The 16,433-nt window shown below is 47.5% G+C and overlaps 1 protein-coding gene across 2 annotated transcripts in view; it reads right to left on the bottom strand.

The window, feature by feature from the left end:
• The window catches only part of ITGB3 (integrin subunit beta 3), a 56,650-nt gene that overhangs the window by 7,211 nt on the left and 33,006 nt on the right, over positions 1-16,433 (bottom strand). For both annotated transcript variants that reach the window (XM_025362905.1, XM_025362904.1), the window contains exons 6-13: positions 15,836-15,997; positions 13,296-13,391; positions 12,798-12,887; positions 11,989-12,123; positions 10,308-10,737; positions 3,316-3,538; positions 2,283-2,383; positions 27-146 (exon numbers count right to left, since the gene is read on the bottom strand). In XM_025362905.1, coding sequence (XP_025218690.1) covers positions 27-146; positions 2,283-2,383; positions 3,316-3,538; positions 10,308-10,737; positions 11,989-12,123; positions 12,798-12,887; positions 13,296-13,391; positions 15,836-15,997 — 1,357 coding nt within the window. The remainder of the gene's footprint in view (positions 1-26; positions 147-2,282; positions 2,384-3,315; positions 3,539-10,307; positions 10,738-11,988; positions 12,124-12,797; positions 12,888-13,295; positions 13,392-15,835; positions 15,998-16,433) is intronic.

The raw sequence follows: 16,433 nt of genomic DNA, 5'->3' as shown, positions 1-16,433 counted from the left end.
GCTGGGAGCCCTCAGGGTTCACTCACCTGGCTCTTCTACCACATACAGGATGGACTTTCCACTAGAGTCTTCATAGTACTGGAATCTGACGACACAGTCATCCTCATTCTTATAGGTACAATTCACTGCATCCTTGCCAGTGTCCTCTGGGAGTAGGGAAAATGGAGGAATAAAAAGTGAGACAACTACTGGAAGGTGGAGCTACTCCAAACCCCTATCACAGGACTTCCGGGAAAGTGCGTGACAGGAAACCCTGTGCCTCATGTGCACAATGCCTAGATTCAAAGTGGCTATTGTGTCTGGCAGTTGCCACTCACTGACCCTCACTGATGTATTTTGTACTGCACAGGCCCTTTTTGGTTACTAATCCTTCCTCTGAAAGGGACATGATGTAACAGTATTACACAATTTAATTCAAATCCTGGCTTCACTCCCTACCTGTTTTGTGATCTTGGGTCAGTCACCTGACCTCATCAAGTCTTTCTTCATCTATAAAAAGAAAATGATACCCCAACCTCACAAGGTCAGTGAACTAAACAGCACAAACAGTGCCTAACATATAGTAGGTGTACTCTTCCCTCTCTTTCCTTTCTCTGCTTGCTTAGTGATTCTTAATAGTTTGCTTATGCAGCTGTTCTATTTCTTCCATTTATGTTTCTGATCTGGTATACCTCCCCAGAGCTATCCTCTCTTCTCTGACTCCCACCATGTTTTGTAGACTTCATCTCTTGTAATTCTAAAGCCTGTTATACTGCCAATGATACTAGAGGTTACCTTCCACCAGCTGCACTATGCCCCATACTGATGAAACCAGATGAGTAAAACTGACACATGATGAAATTAAGCAAATGTACTCAGGTCACACAGCAAATGAGTGATGAAGCAGAACAAGAACAGGAGTCTAAAAGCACATCCTGCAGACTTGAAGTCAACGACCCTTCAGAAAACCAGTGGTATTATAATACAGGGAAAAGAGTATGAATTTCAGGATCTAGTTCTTAACTTAATTTGCCATTCCCTTGCTTGGGCCAGTTACTTAACTTTCCTGAGACTCAAAATGAAGATAATAATAGTACTGTAGTTCTACTTCACTAGGCTATTGACAGAAGAATAAGATAATGTATATGAAAGATACTTTATAACTTTTACAAGCTATAAAATTCCCTACAAATAAGCATTTATTTTAATATGCTTATTTCCATACTCTTTTCCCTGTACTATAATACCACCGGTAGAGGGGAGGTGGAGGTAGAGAACTACTTATCAATTAACTTGTAATACCCACCTAGACTAGATGATAAAAATAACTCAACATCTCAGCAGCTTCTCCTCTCTGAACTAATCATAGCAAGCCTAATCTCTTCCAGAGGAAAAACTGTTTCTTCAAACTCAATCCCCGAATCACTAACCTCACCCCAGCCCTACTTCTGATATTAGCCAAAAGGCCCAGAGATCTGACTCCTTTGCATAACACCCCCACCAGGAAGCTGACTGGCTAGCTGTGTCTTACTGTGGCTCTCTCTGAAATGTGTTTCTGCCTTCATGGGAGATTGCTATCTGTGGAGAGATTGCCATCTCTCTAGTACTACCCAGTGCCTCACTGGCCCACATAACTATATCAGATGTGATGACAGCAGCAAAGATCATCTCCTTTTAAGTTAAGATGAAGTACAGAGAATACTTCAAGAATAATTGCAGGCAAGATTTTTTTTTCTCCCTATTGTTTGTATTTCTGTCTGTCTTATTTCAAAAGGGGCTCCAGAGAGGTAGAAGGACTTCAGATAAAGCTTTTGGTTACCTATCCATAAGGTTGAAGGTTTCCCTCCAAACCTGCAAAGCTTTAAGCAAAATCTTGGGCACTGCATAACGATTTTAGTTAAGTAAACTTGGTAAACGCTTACTAGCCTACTGAACTAAGATGATGACTATCACAGGCAACCACTTCCCAGCTCTGTGCCTCAGTTTTTTCATCTGCAAAATGGGGTACATTCTCTTCCCTTCCTTAGGGAGGCACTTGCTCCCTTTGTTTTGCAGGCTCTTTTTGAGTCTGTGGGCTCTGGGAAGCAGAAGTGGTGGACGGCTGCACACACTAGTAAGAGAGGAGGACGACTCTCAGAGATATCAGCTCACATCAAGAATCTGTTGTTCATCAGGCCTGCACAACATTCCCTGAGGTAGGAGTCACGCTTCCATTTTACAGATGGGAGTTGGAGAGGTGCTAAGATTGAATTAGAAACATTTAGAACCTGGGTGTGTGCAACTCTAAGATGTGCTGAACTTACTAAGCTCTTTCACTGACTCAATCTCATCGCGGCAGTAACGGTTGCAGGTATTTTCATCATGTAGGGCTCCCCGGTCAAACTTCTTACACTCTACGCATTCTCTGAAGGAGAGAGGACACAGTGATTAAGGCAAAGAAGGTGCAAACCTAAGCGTATCCCAGTCCAGCTCCGATCTCCATGCATTCAGAAAGCTGCTCCACCTCCATTAAAACACACACACACACACACACACACGCCTGTAAGACAATCCTGGGGACCTGAATGGCAAGTGTGCAGTTCAGGGGTGGGAGTGTCCCCCTCACCCATAGGCAGCACCTGGCAGCCAGAAGCCTCCCAGGTCCTTCATTAAACCCGTCCCATCCAGGGCTGTGCCAGGATGGTGAACCCTATGCCACTTCTGAGAACTATAAAGTCAGAACCAGTCATGTCATTTGGGGGTCCAGTGCAAAATGAAAATGTCAGCTCCCTTGTTCAAAGATTACTAAGAATGTCAAGACAGTGATGGCAGAGCATTAAAACAAGCATGAGGCCCTTCTAGGCACAGGGCCCTGCACAGCTGCACAGGTTGCATGCTCGTAAATCTGGCCCTGCTGAAAGTGGTGAGCAGAATGGCAGTGCCATGGACTTGGGCTGACAGGGCTTCCTCTGGCCACTAAAGTGGGAGGTTTGTAGTAGTTTCACAGTGTCCTCCATAATTCCAGCCCCACATCTCCCACTGAATCAGAACATCAGCACTGGATCGTTCCTCAGACTGGTTCAGCCTTCCTCCCAACTCAGAGGGAGTCAGGATGTCACCTTAGGAGAGGACATTCTCCAATCAAAGTCCAGCTCGTTCAAATTTGGCCCCTTCAGTTGGTTCTATTCTAACTTGCCCAAAGCCTTTGGCAAAAGGAGAGGTAGCCATCTGGCTGGAGTGGACTCCTCTCCCTAAGGCTCTGGTTAGCAAGAAACACACCTGGAGAGCTGGAGATTCTAGTCAGGGGACCCTCTCCTACCTCCCAGCCTCCCGGCTCTCTCCAAACTGCACACTCACTTCTTAAAGGTGCAGGCATCTGGGCAGGTAGGGCACTTCTCACAGGTGTCCCCATAGGAGCCCGGCTGGATACAGACACAGCTGCCACATTCACACTTGCCGCGGCCGCTGCACAGCAGCCCATTGCTGGACATGCAGGTGTCAGTACGTGTGGTGCAGTTGCAGTAGTAGCCGGTCCAGTCGGAGTCACACAGGCAGTCCCCACAGCTGCACTGGCCATGGCCTGAAAACACACAGCCCAGGAAGGTGGACCAGCTGGCGAGAGCTCTGCCCCCATGGCAGCAGGCTGCACACAACCACCCTGCTCTCCCAACCACACAGATAATGATCCTCCAGGTTGGCAGGGAATTGGCTCACTACCCAGGGGAGTCCTACCCAGCAGGGACAAACTCAGTTTTCTAGGTGTCCCAAGGCATGGCAGGACTTGCTCGGAGTCACTATAGAGCAAAAGATTCTCAGGAACTAAGTCTCCTGGGCCTCCTGCTCTCTCTCTTGCCCTTTTCTGAATACCTCTGCCTTCTGAGAAAGGCAAGAGAAAGGGTAGCAGGCTTAGGAAACTTAGTTCCTTCTAGTCTAAGAACTAGAAGCAAGCTCTCTAGCCCTGAGGGCTGACACAGCACACAGCCACAGCCCTGAACCTACACAGGGCACTCAGTAGCCTTGACGGTGTGACCTGATGCTGGTAAAAGGCCTCACAGGCCCCAAAACTCTCTCCCTTTGACCTGACACAAGGCTGCTCGCCTCTCCTACCTGATCTAAGAGGCCTACCATTGTCATCATCGTGGCCACCCAGTTGGGTTAGACAACAACATAGGGTCCAGTTTGGAAGAGCTGGTCCCGTCCCACTAACAAAGCAGCCACCACTTCCATTATGCCGTTTCTCAAATCAGCTAGATGTCACCTTGCAGGGTGAGGACCAGGGCTCTGATGGCGCATGCACAAGACAGGAAAATTGTAACACGAGGAAAGAAGGAAAGGAGAGATCCAGGGCATGGGATTATTCCACATGCAGAGAGGGAAAGTGCACACAGAGCACCCTGAATGTATGGGTGGATGGGGTGGGGCATCCGAGGGGCAGAGGGACGGCACTGAGAGCCCATGGAGTTGGCCAACGGAGCCAAGTAAGCAGAGAGAACAAATATCCCCTACCTCCCAGACTGCCAAGGGCCAGTCAGTTAAACAAATCCCGTGAATGCCATAGAGAAAAGAAGTCAGAAAATAAGAGAAATTAAATGAAAAAAAGAAAGATTTTCCTAAGGTGAACAGCAGTAGAGGCAATCGCTAGTAATGACCTCATGTAGCCTGATGGCCTCCCCCATGCCCCTGCTGACTAGTCCTGGTTCCTGCCTCTACACTCAACAGTTGGAGAAATGTTTGCCACAATTAAACATTTTTTAATTAATTAAATTATTTAAAGCTACAGGCGCAGTTCAAGTTTACCAACACAACTTTTCTTTCTTGTCCTGGTTCTCTTCTCAATCTGACCTCATCATATCATATCTGGGAGTCTCATCATATCATATCTGGGAGTGTAGTGGAACAGACTTGGAAAGCATTTAGAGAAGAGAATGTATATCTATTTTCCAAATCAACCAAGGAGGCATTTAATGTGTGTCAAGCACTGTGCCAAGTTCTTTTTCTTTTTATTTATTTGCTTATTTTTTTTGAGACAGAGTCTCGCCCTATCACCCAGGCTACAGTACAGTGGTGCAATCATTGCTCACTGTAACTTCAAACTCCTGGATTCAAGTGATCTTCCCACCTTAGCCTCCTGAGTAGCTGGGACTACAGGCATGTGCCACCGCAGCTGGCTAATTATTTTTGTTTTTGTACAGATGGGAGTCTTGTTATATTGCCTAGGCTTGTGGGCTTATGCCAAGTTCTTTTTTATTTTTTATTTTTTTGGAGTCTCACTGTCACCCAGGCTGGAGTGCAATGGCGCCATCTTGACTCACTGTAACCTCCACCTCCCGTGTTCAAGCGATTCTCCTGCCTCAGCCTCCCAAGTAGCTAGGACTACAGGCATGCACCACCATGCCTGGCTAATTTTTGTATTTTTAGTAGAGATGGGGTCTCACCATGTTGACCAGCCTGGCCTTGAACTCCTGACCTCAGGTGATCCATGTGCCTTGCTGTCCCAAAGAGCTGTGATTATAGGCCCAGCCAGCTGGTCCACCGCACCCGGCCGCAAGTTCTTTAGTATGTTATCCTTTTCATTTCTGATAACAACCCTTTGAGGTCAGAGAGGTTAAGTAACTTTCCCAAGGCCTTATGCCTTGTAAATGGCAGGGTTAGGACTCAAACAGAAGTCACTGTGACTTCAGATCCCAAGTGCTTGGCCTCTGTGCAGTGTCATAAGCAATGTTTTTCCCTATTTATACTAATATGGTCTTTCCAGAAGATGTCTCTAACTTACAGAGAAAATGGCCTTAACCAGTAGAAGATGGAGCCAGTTTTAATGGAATATTCTTCAAATTGACCAGTGGAGGAAGAAAAGAGACCAAAGTAGTAAGAAAGAAGTTATGGAAAGTCCAGTAACTGGGCTTGATCTCAATGAGAAATTTCAAGGAGGGAACATTTTAGGAGTCAAATGTACTGAACTATTTAAGCGAAGGATGAATGGGCCTTATTGTAGACATTTCCATGCCCTGTCCTCAGCCTGGTCCTGTCTCCAGACAATTAAGTCACCTCCCCTTCTCCAGGTGATTGTCAATTCCTCTGTGGCCAGGATTCTCTTTGTAAAATGTGATTTCTCAACCTTGGTACTTTTCAATATTTGGGGCCAGATAATTTTTTGTGGTGGAGGACTGTCCTGTACATTAGGATGTTTAGCAGCATCCTTGAGCTCCACCCACTAGATATCAGTAGCACCTTTCCAGTTGTAACATCAAAGATATCACCAGACATTGCCAAATGTCCCCTGGGAGACAAAATAGCTCCTTGCCACCAGTTGAGAACCACTGTTTTAAAGTATCAGTCAACTTGATCATGCCACTCACCTGCTTAAAAACCTTCAAAGGCCAAGTGTGGTGGCTCATGCCTATAATCTCAACACTTTGGGAGGCCGAGGCAGGTTGATCGGTTGAGCCCAGGAGTTCAAGACCAGCCAGGGCAACATAGCGAGATCCCATCTCTACAATTTTTTAAAAAATTATCCGGGCATGATGGCAAGAGCCTGTAGTCCTGGCTACTTGGGAGGCTAAGGCAGAAGGATCACTTGAGCCCCGAGTTCAAGGCTGCAGTGAGCCATGATAATGCCACTGCACTGTGGGCTGGGCATGGAAAGAAATATCTGCTTCCCAGGAAGGATGGGGAACATCACCCAAGCTGCCCCAGCTGCCAAGTATATCTGGAAAGTAGAGATGTTGGGCTGCCAGAAGGGTGGGGAAAGCGGAAAGGCTGTGTCCCGAGGCTAGGTTCCCTAGAAGTACAGTTTGGATGAGGATCTTATTTAAGTGACTCACTGAGGAAGTAGAGAGGAGGGAGCGAAACAGGACAGGGCAAGAGGCAGAGCTGGCAGGAATGTGGTTTCAGCCAGATGCCCTCCAGCCTGATCCTACGTGAATGGTACCACAAAGCCAGGCCCACCCTGAGACAAAGAGTCTAACCTTAGAGTAACCCGTTGTCCATCAGTCATTGGTCAACATCTAGGGGCAAGGCAGCTCCTGTCAGCCGAGGGCAGTTCTCCACAGAAGGGGCAGCTGTGAGCTGCTATCGGCCAATCTCATGGCAGCTGGGGGAGGAGTGCGCCAACCAGCAGAGCTGCCCCCCCCCGCCCTCCCCTCGGCCTTTCACTACACCCCGCATTTGGCCACTGCTCCTGGATGGGAAAGACCGACACCACAGGGGCCTGGCAGCACTCAGAGGCCTCCGCCTCCTCAGAAACTCTTGTCCCATAGTGTTTCCTTTGTGAGGCTAAACAAAGTGATCTTTGACAAGATGGGCCAGCTAGGGAGTGAGGTTGGGAGTGGAAGTGACAGGTCAGAGCCAGCATGCTGACCCCAAGAGCCTTGGTAGGGTCAGCCCTTAAATGGAAGCCACAGTGTGGTAATATCACAGAACTGGCACCCCTCCAGCAAAAGGGAGGCTGAGCCTGGGTTCATTGGAAAGTCAGAGGAGTAAAGTAAGAAATTAAGAGTGGAAGAAGAGAAAGGGAGGGAAGCCAGAAGAGGGAGGGAGGAACAGGTGCTTAAGGTCATTGGGAACACGAACCCTACAGCTAGGCCTTCTGGGCTGATGCTCGCTCCACTCCTCTCTGTCCTGAGCCTGCCCTTCCTCTGAGATCCGTCAGACATCCCACCTCCTCCGTGAAGCCGCCCAGGCCTCCCCTGTCCCCAGTCAGTCTCGCTCCAGTGGACTCCTATAACACTCCCTAAGTACCCCACACTTCCGGGATCTGTCAGATTCAACCTCATGTTGGGAATTATCCTTGGTTAACTGTCTTATTTACACCTCTCTATCCTACTCCACAACAGCACAGAATCTGGCTCACACAGGGTACCTGACTGATCTGTGGCTGTGGTTGTGGCCAGTGGAAAACCTCCTTGAGGATGATGCACATCTTGATGTTTGAGGCAGGAATGTTGATCATGGGCAACCATGAAGACCAGGCCCAAAGTAGAGAGGGGACAAGGGGAATGGCCAGGGAACCAGCCACCATGCTTACAGGCCAGGGGCTAGGGAAATGACCAAGTCACAGCACACCTGCCTCCTGAGCCCCTGCTTGTGGCAAAGAATGGAGCATAGAGCCAGCAGCTCTGGTGAAAGGCAATGGTGAGCAGGGCTGTAAGCCTGGAGAGGTCAGGGATCATGCATGACCCTTTGTTCACTCATATGGACCAAATGATGGCACAGTGCAGGTGCTCAGTGACTTGCGCCCCTGAGTATCTGTCACTGGAGGATGTGATGATGGCACCACAGAGTCTAGACCTGAGGCTGGGTGGGTACCTGATACCCTAGCAAGACATGGTGGAGGGAGGCTGCAATGGCTGCCCTGGTTCCCTCATGGATTAGACTGGAATGCACTGAGGAGGAGCTGTTCCTGCACTAGTGAGAGGCAGGAACCAGGGCTTCTGACCCAGTCAGCTTTGTTTTGTGGCTTTAGTGGGGCAGCAGCCAAAAGAAACATGCTCTGGCTGGGATCCTGCCGCAGTGCCTCACACCAGACCAGGAACCATCAGGCCATGGAGGAGGACTGGGGGTGCCCCCGTTGTCCAGCCATACTCCTCTCCTAGGACCACCCTCTCTCCCTCAGTCCCCAACCTTCTTCCCAGGGGTCTCCCACTTCAAACTTACCCATTTCCTTTGGTACTTTGAATTAGATGTAAATACTTTAAATAGTAAAATGAAGTGAAACTCCTGCCTCACCCCCTAATTCAAATGGTTGTTGTTTGTGTGCTTTCATCTGTGTGTATCTGATCTCTTGCTCTCCCCTAATCATTCTGATAACACTTCCTCCCAAACTCTCTAAAATTTTATCAGCATAAGTAAAGGAAACAATGTTGTAGATAATAAAAAAGCAATCATTTTTATGTTACTGTCATGCTTTAGAATGACACAGATCGACCTTTCTAAGTGAGTTTTTTAAAAGGCTAATATCAGTATTAAAGTGAGTATCTGCATATTAGCTCAACTCATTAGAACCCCAATGCCGGCCAGGCACAGTGGCTCACGCCTGTAATCCCAGCACTTTGGGAGGCCCAGGCGGGAGGATCACGAGGTCAAGAAATCGAGAGCACCCTGGCCAACGTGGTGAAACCTCATCTCTACTAAAAATACAAAAATTAGCTGGGCATGGTGGTGCACGTCTATAGTCCCAACTACTCGGGAGGCTGAGGCAGGAGAATTGCTTGAACTGGGAGGCAGAGGTTGCAGTGAGCCAAGATCGCACCACTGCACTCCAGCCTGGCAGTAGAGCAAGACTCTCTCTCAAAAAAAAAGAACCCAATGCCAATGAACCCAATCTGAGTCAAGGGTCACCCCAGAAAACAATTATAATGTCTCTGTTTGGCCACACAATACACCCGTAACCCAGTCCCAACCAACTTGCGAGTGTCTGTCGCAAGAGGGATTAAGCCACAGTGATTATGGCCCAGTAAAAACCCATCCTCAGTGCCCCAGGAACAACTCAGACTATTTGCCCTCTGAGAGTGTTGTCAACATATCTACAGATAAAGACTACATTAACGTTAGTTCAACTTCTAGCGGGAGAAGTACCCCAGGAGTGGTTCTTGGGGCAAGGAGAAACTAGTTTGAGATTATCAGTGGGCCTCAATATTTTACTGAATTTTGCAATGAGAATGACAACTCAGCACCCTGCTGAGTAGAAGGACTCAAAATCATAATCCCCAATCTGTCGGCAGGGACTCTCTGTGGCAGTGCTAGCCAAGAGAACTTTCTGTCACGTTGAAATGTTCTAGATCTATGCTGTCCAATATAGCAGCCACTAGCTACATGTGGCCACTGATCAGCTGAAAAACTGAATTTTTAATTTTTTGATTTTGGCTAATTTAAATAACCACATGTGGCTAAAGGCTACCATATTGGATAGCAAAGATCTAGAATCCAAAAAATAACAGTAGTATCAACAGTAGTAATAGTGATAACAAAATAGTGCTAACATTAACAAGAGTATTACACCATTTTCCAGACATTGTCCAAGCACGCTCCAATGCCTTGCATATATACTCCTATTTTCCAGGTATCTTGTGATACAAAGATAAACTCATGTAAAATTATTACTAACCTTACTACATATTCTGACATGTGTTTTCTAAGTCTATAAATAGTAAAAATTTAATTGCTATCTATCAGTAACTTTTTTTTTTTAACCTGAAAAGTGGATTGGTCCTTATACTCAAAAAGATTGGGAACCACTGAGTTACACCTCTGCCTGCAAAGACCCATCTCAGGCCTTTGCCTGTGTTTCCAGGGGTTGCAGATGTATGAGGGGGTGTGGGTTCCAGGACAGGGGGCCGTGCAGTTCTCCTCACCTGAGCACATCTCCCCCTTGTAGCGGACGCAGGAGAAGTCATCACACTCGCAGTACTTGCCCGTGATCTTGCCAAAGTCACTGCTGTGGCAGACACATTGACCACAGAGACACTCGCCCCGCTGGCTGCAGACGGGCTGACCCTCCCGGGGGCTGCACTCGTCCTGCTGGGAAGGGCGATAGTCCTCCTCTGAGCACTCACACTGGGATCCCAGCCAGCCAGGCCCACAACGGCACACCCCACACTCAAAGGTCCCATTGCCATTGTTGCAGTGACGGCTATTAGGTTCAGCTTGGGCCTGGCAGGCACAGTCGCAATCAAAGGTGACCTGGACGATCAGGCTGTCCTTGAAGCCCACGGGCTTGATGGTAAAGGACTTCTCCTTCTCCTGGGGGCAGCCTCGCACCTTGGCCTCAATGCTGAAGCTCACCTGGATGGAAAGCAAGATTGTATTTAGACACAGTTGGGCCCAGTTAACACTCCAGCTCTGGAGGGAAAAAAAAGTTGTTCCCTGCCCTGCCAAGGAATACCCAAATTGGGTGTCTTATGCTTTTGCAATATGGAGTTCCTCAGGCTTTGTGGAAGGTCTGCAAAGCAAACCTTCCACGGGTTCCACAGACCTCCACCTCTGTGAAGGTCTGCAAAGCAAAAACACAAGCACGGGAATAGTATCATTGTGACATATGTAGCTGGAAGCAGAGACATGGTCTACAGTCAATAAATAATAAAAGGCTGTTTTTTTACTTCACGTGTGAAATAGACCAGCTGAAACTGAACAGAACCTATGATCATATAAACACCCTGCTCTGGCCAGCTAAGCAAGCTGGACTGATTATAATTATCAGCAAGATGCACAAAGCACTGTTTTGCACCACACAATCCCACATAGTGGTCAACCATAAGCTCAGGATCTACTTCAATTTCCACACATTTTATAGTTTATGCAATAAAGCATGTTTCAGGACAATATTTCTAACATGGGATGTTTGCACAGGTGCCTGAAAGATAGATAGATTAAGAGAAAGGATCAGTGCATCCAAAGATCTATTTTCTTCCCCTCCTTCCTCCCCTCCCACCAACTCCTCTCCCCTTAGGCAGAAGCAGAGGAGAAACGACCGATAAGGAAAGTCGTGGAGGGACTGGATGGTGAAATGAACATCTGGCTTCAAAAATTCCATGAGGGTAGGTACTCTTGCCTGTTCCATTTGCTGCTAAATTCTTGGCAACTAGAACAATGCCTGACACATTGTCAGTGCTCAATAAATATTTATAGATGATGTTGTCATTTTACATTTTAGATTTTACTTTCCTGTGTTATTTTACAAAAGAAAGGTATTAATTACCTTGGGAAAGCTGGAGACTGGTGAGGGACTGAAGGTAAAGAAATATTTTCCTTTGCAATCAACTGTGCATACACAAACAAAGGTAACCAAATTGTAAGTTTTTTAAATTCCTGAGAGTTAAGTTCACGTAACAGAAATAGCTTACGCAACAGAAGCCCCAGAGGAAAAGATTGGTGGATCCATTACATCTAACTTGAAATGACTTTCAGGAAAGGTATTTTTCCTGCCCATATTTTTTTCTGGCGGAAGGGGGCCATTTTTAGTCATTACAAAAGGAAGAAAGGGGGTTGGGTGCTCACAGATGCTCCAGTACAAAGGCCCTGCCCAGCCCATCTCACCGTGTCTCCAATCTTGAGTCCCATACAAGACTTGAGGCCAGGGATGACCTCATTGTTGAGGCAGGTGGCGTTGAAGGATAGAGACAATTCTTCAGGGAGGTCACGCACTTCCAGCTCGACTTTAGAGCGGATTTTCTGAGCACAAAGGGGCACAAGAAGACAAGAAAATGAACTGAAAGGAAATGGGAAATGGCAAGAGCCAGTTCCATCCCAAGCCAAATCTGCCAAGTAGCTCTGGACTTACGCCAGCAGTGCCAGAGGCCAAGGTTTGACCTGGAAGCTGCTGGAGCACCCCTAGGACTCTGTTTCCTCCTCTGTTTCCTGCACAGGAACCTGCTCCCTCTTTCCATCTCCACTTGCGTCTAGGTGAGTCTGGGTAAAATGTACCAGCTACACCCTCCCGCAGGCCTCACAGATGTTGCGAAAGGGGAGTACTGGTCACCTTGGAAAGCAGCATTTTCTACCTAATGTTTCATCAACCTCACCTTCCCCATGTCTCAGCTCTCTCTTTTCCCTGTTATTGGAGCCCAGTTTTCCCTCACTCTGCCCCAATTCCAGGGCTCTGCTCCTTCTCCAACTAATCACCATCCCCATCCCCATCCCCTTTCTTTCTTTCTTTCTGGGCTACTTCCTTCTCAGAAGGCTGCATCCCTTCTAGAGCAGACCACTGCCTGGCCTCTGGGAGCACACGGAGAAGGCAGTAAGATCGTGTGGTAGACTGGCACCTGGGACTCACAAACCTGAGCCCTGCTGTGTAAGCCAAATGAGGTGGACTCTCCGCAGGACTATTCCCAGCACAAGACACTTACCCCATAAGCATCAACAATGAGCTGGAGGACATTGCTGGAATCCATGGACAGAACCCCGACTGTGGTCCCTGGGATGAGCTCACTATAGTTCTAGAAAGGACGACAAAGATGTCCAGAGCTTACCGAAGGAAGGTGGTGGTCTCCAAAAGCCCTCCGCAAATCCCACTGAGAGTCCTGAGATGAAGATTGGACGAAGGTATGGGATATTTCAGTGGTCACTGCCAGGAATATATCTAGCAGTTTTTCAGCCCTGAGCAAAAGTAGAGGAAGCCTCTCACACCCTTTGCCACCTCTCCTCCATCACCACAAACACCAACACACACCTCGTAAGTTCAAGGTTGCAGGAAAAAGGCCCAGAGTGCAATCTTTAGCTCCTGGGGAGTGGATTAGGGGAGAGTCTTTCCTGGTTGGGGACTATGGCCAACGCTAGCACAGGCTGGCTACCTGGGGCGCCCACCATCACAGGGTCCACTCCAGGAAGCCCGAAGGCACAGTCACCTGATAGAGATTGACTACATTTTCAGTCACTGCAAAGATCAAATTGATGTTTTTCTGGGAGAGCTTCTCAGTCATCAGCCCCAAAGAGGGATAATCCTAGAAAAATGAAGGATGTAGAAGTTAATGAAGTGCCATGTACATCCCTAGGGTCTAAACCTTAGAACTTATCTTGCTTGGGCTGTGGCTCAGAGAGTTGTGGTGCTTAAACCTTTTCACTTCATGCTGAAAGTGAGACAAGAGCCTGGGCAACATAGCAAGACCCCAACTCTACAAAAAAAAAAAAAATTTTAATTTGCCAGATGTGGTGGTGCCTACAGTCCTAGCTACTGGGTAAGTTGAGGCAGGAGGATCGCTTCAGCCCAGGAGTTGGAGGTTACAGTGAGCTATGATTGCACCACTGCACTCCAGCCCAGGCAGCAGAGCAAGACTCTGTCTCTAAAACTAAAAAAAAAGTGGGGGGCGGGGGGTACAGTGAGACAAGAAGGGTAAGTAGCACAGAAGTCTACTTGTGAACTCCAGGGATAGACGAAGAGGTGCAGGCCAGTGGTGTCAAAACTAAGCACCTCTTTCTTCCTGCTTGAATTTAATGCACTAATACAATGGAGCTGCTTCCCTGCACAAGGCACTGGGTTAGGCCTCTGTTTTGGAACTACTGACCGATGCCTTGGCCTGGCCCTCATGATCCTCCACCATGTGGTCTCAGTCTTTCTTTCCAAATATTACTCACCTCTCTCCCTCTTTCACTCAGCAGTGATCTGGTCCACTGTCTCCCACCTGGAGTTGCCTTCTTGTTGGTAATCCTCCTCCTTTCTTAGGGCCCAGCTTAGGCCCCACCTCCTTCAGGAGACTTCCTTGGCCATCCCAGCTCATGATGAGCTTTCTTCCCTTGGATACGTATAGCCCACTTTGGCTTTGCCACACCCATTTAGCACTAATCATGCATCTTGTGTTATTGTAAATATATATATATCCTTTCTCCTCAACTAGACCAAAAACTCTGTAAGGATAGAACCATACATAGTCTTGTTACCTCCCTCAGCCCCTGGCCCAGTGCCTTGCATAGATTAGGTGTCAAAGGTTGCTGACTCATTGCCTGGTAGTGCTTGACTTGGATATGGCTGACACCAAGGAACTCCAGGACACTGTGCGAGTGGGGTGGTGAATTGTGAACATGTCCATGGGATCCTAGACCTTGCAGGGAGCTCATTAGATCCTCAGCTCAGTCTCCTGCCTTTACACAGGTATACCTTTAAGCCACCTAGATAAGGAAGTTGCTATATTGTCCTTAGGAGATGAAGAGTTCACACCTGCCCCAGGTACCTAGAGCATTACAGCACATTTCTCTTATGGTTTATAGTAATTTCTCCTGATTCAATTTAAATATTTTCCTCTTGTTTAACCTTCTATGGTGATATAAAACAACTTATAAGACGTGTTCTCATGTATAAGCTAAATCATCCTTTAGCCTTCTTTCTTTCAAGCTGAATGACTCTGGCCTTTTAATCTTTCCTCATAGGACCTGTTCACCATGTCTTTGATGATCTTTCCCCTCTTTCTCTCTTTCTCTCTCTCTCTCTCTCTAAGAGAAGGGGTCCCCACTAGGAGCAATGGCTCATGCCTGTAATCCTAGCACTTTGGGAGGCTTAGGGGGGCAGACTGCTTAAGCCAAGGAGTTCGAGACCAGCCTGGGCAACATAGCAAGACCCTGTTTTCAAAAATTAGCCAGGCATGGTAGTGCATGCCTGTGGTCCCAGCTACTCAGGAGACTGAGGTGGTGAAGGCTACAGTGAGCCAAGATTGCACTACTGCGCCCCAGCTGGGCAACACAGCAAGACTCTGTATCAAAATAAAACAAAAAAAAAGCAGTGGTGGTTCTTGCTCTGTAACTCAGGCGAGAGTGTGGTGGCAAGATCACAGCTCACTGCAGCCTCAGACTACTGGGCTCAAGAGATCTTTCTGCCTCAGCCCCACAAGTAGCTGGGACCACAGGCACAAGCCACCACACTCAGTGAATTTTTGCATTTTTTGTAGAGACAGGGTCTCACTATATTTCCCAAGCTGGTTTCAAACTCCTTGACTCAAGTGATCCTTCCACCTCAGCCTCCCAAAGTGCCAAGATTACAGGCATGAGCCATCACATGCCTGGCCAATCTTTCTCTTTTTTTCCTCTATCTTCTTCCAATAACCACAAGTTAGTATGGTATTGCAAGAAAGGGCTAATCAAAGTGGAAAGGAAGATCTGCTTTCCAGTTGGGTTGTAAAAATCCTTTGGGTCCATTCTGGATCCCATGATGCTGTTGCTATGCTGCTGACAGTAAAGGCAGTGATAACACCACAATCAGGGATATCTCTAATGGTTATGTAGGTTGTACGCTGGATGACGGTGTCCAGTTGGTAAGGGATAGGGGCAAGCTGAAACCAAGCCCTGCACCCTGCCCAGAAGGAGGGGCTGCCATTTTCATATTCACACAGACTCTGCCTGGGCTAGGGCAACCCTCACCATCATGAATAGAAACCATAGGTGGTGCCAGAGATCTCACCATGGTAGTGGAGGCAGAGTAATGATTGTCACTACCAACATGACACTGCCCATCATTGGGCTGGACAATGCCTGCCAGCCTTCCGTCCAGTGCTATATGAGTCTTGGCATCAGTGGTAAACACCAGCAAGTGCGATGCATCATTCCTCCAGCCAATCTTTTCCTGTTAAAAGAAAACAAAAAAACAAAGGCAGAGGAGACAAAACAAATTCAGCCATGTCACAGGTAGAGAACAGAGACCCAAGGCGCTCCCTGGCTAAAGGGCTGGACAGCTTGTTTTGAAGAAGGGTCTCAGTCCCAGTCCTTGGAACTGAAGCTGAAACTTTCTAGTTCAGGGGTTTCATTCTCTTCAGAAAACAGTCTCATAACTGATTAGTTCAAGCAGCTGAATGAGATCCTCTTAACTCTTCTAATGACAGTCACATTGCCCATCTAGAAACTGATGGGCATCCACAGAGCTGATCTGGGCTAGAAGAAATCTCATCTGAACATCTGCCTACTTTGCTGAGGTTAAGTTAACCCAGCTTTAACTCTGAAGTAACTCTGAAGGTGGGAAGATGCTCTCCCCTGGGAACATCTGAGACCACTGAGGTTCAAAG

The sequence above is a fragment of the Theropithecus gelada genome, chromosome 16 (genome assembly GCF_003255815.1).
Source record: "Theropithecus gelada isolate Dixy chromosome 16, Tgel_1.0, whole genome shotgun sequence".
Lineage (NCBI taxonomy): Eukaryota > Metazoa > Chordata > Mammalia > Primates > Cercopithecidae > Theropithecus > Theropithecus gelada.
Note: the sequence above shows the minus strand (reverse complement) of the source record. Positions and strands in the feature narration are given on the sequence as shown.